This window comes from Balaenoptera musculus, chromosome 15 (assembly GCF_009873245.2).
Source record: "Balaenoptera musculus isolate JJ_BM4_2016_0621 chromosome 15, mBalMus1.pri.v3, whole genome shotgun sequence".
NCBI lineage: Eukaryota > Metazoa > Chordata > Mammalia > Artiodactyla > Balaenopteridae > Balaenoptera > Balaenoptera musculus.
Genome location: NC_045799.1, coordinates 56,962,645 through 56,964,220, shown reverse-complemented (window position 1 = coordinate 56,964,220; position 1,576 = coordinate 56,962,645). Strand labels below are relative to the sequence as shown.

General features: G+C 47.0%; 1 protein-coding gene across 1 annotated transcript; it reads left to right on the top strand.

Annotated features, from left to right (window-relative positions):
- Positions 1-840: 840 nt before the first annotated feature.
- On the top strand, positions 841-1,331 carry LOC118881384 (40S ribosomal protein S14-like). The gene is given in 1 exon segment (XM_036826253.1): positions 841-1,331. A coding segment is annotated over 1 exon segment (456 nt). The 5' UTR covers positions 841-875.
- Positions 1,332-1,576: the final 245 nt, after the last annotated feature.

The following is a 1,576-nucleotide window of genomic DNA, read 5'->3' as shown; positions in this document are numbered from 1 at the left end:
GGTACATATATACAATGGAATATTACTCAGCCATAAAAAGGAACGAATTTGGGTCATTTGTAGAGACGTGGATGGATCTAGAGACTGTCATACAGAGTGAAGTAAGTCAGAAAGAGGAAAACAAATATCGTGTATTAATGCATATATGTGGAACCTAGAAAAATGTTACAGATGAACCTGTTTGCAGGGCAGAAATAGAGACACAGATGTAGAGAACAAACCTATGGACACCAAGGGGGGAATGTGGGGGGGCGGGGATGAACTGGGAGATTGGGATTGACATATACACTAATATGTATAAAATAGATAACTAATAAGAACCTGCTGTATAAAAAATAAATAAAATAAAATTCAAAAATTCAGAAGAAAAGAAATGGAAACAAATCAACCCTGGAACTGAAGATTAACTGTACTTATAACAATCAAGATGACACTGGTCAGACCACCGAAGACCAATTTCAAGATGACTGTCAGAGCTGACTGTGCTGTTTCTCCATGTAGCCCCCTCCCTTCACCTATGAAAGCTCTTACCCCCAGAGTGTCACAGGAGGGGGATGGGGGAGGAGTTGGCCTTTGGACAGGCATCCACTGCCCCCACCCCCAGTTGCCGGCATCCAAAATAAAGCAAACTTTCCTTTCCACCAACCTTGCCTTTTTATTGTCTTTTGGGCAACGAGCAGCCTGACCCCACTTTTGGTTACAATATTCAGCCAAACTTGGCTCTCAAGCCTGAAGGCCCATAGATGTGCTTCTAGACCTGCTCAGGTGTTAAGTATGATTTTTTTTTTAATGCTAAAGCAGACGGGCTTGAGCCGTCGCCCCGCCCTCTCCCCCTCTCTCTTTCTGGTGGTGGATTCTGGAGAAGATGCGCAGAAATGGCGCCTCGCAAGGGGAAAGAAAAGAAGGAAGAACAGGTCATCAGCCTTGGCCCTCAGGTGGCTGAGGGAGAAAATGTATTTGGTGTGTGCCACATTTTTGCATCCTTCAATGACACTTTTGTCCATGTCACCGACCTTTCTGGCAAGGAAACTATCTGCCGTGTAACTGGTGGGATGAAGGTGAATGCTGACTGAGATGAGTCATCTCCATATGCTGCCATGTTGGCTGCCCAGGATGTAGCCCAGAGATGCAAGGAGCTGGGCATCACCGCCCTCCACATCAAACTCCGGGCCACAGGAGGAAATAGGACCAAGACTCCTGGACCGGGGGCCCAGTCAGCCCTCAGAGCCCTCGCCCGCTCAGGAACAAAGATTGGGCAGACTGAAGATGTCACCCCCATCCCCTCCGACAGCACCCGCAGAAAGGGGGGTCGCCGTGGTCACTCTCTGTGAGAAGGACTCCTCAAATTATTGTTTTCTGTTAATAAATTGCCTTGATGTAAGCTCAAAAAAAGAAAATGCTAAAGCAAACGGAAGGCATAAGTCCCACTGTTTTGGAAGGAAGCAAGGTAGGCACAGAAAAGACAATGCCTGGCCCTCAGATCCTTGGAGACTTTATTTTAAAAGAAGAAGAAGGAGGAGAAGGAGGAGAAGGAGGAGGAGGAGGAGGAGGAGCAGCCTTTGTGATCTGAGCAAAC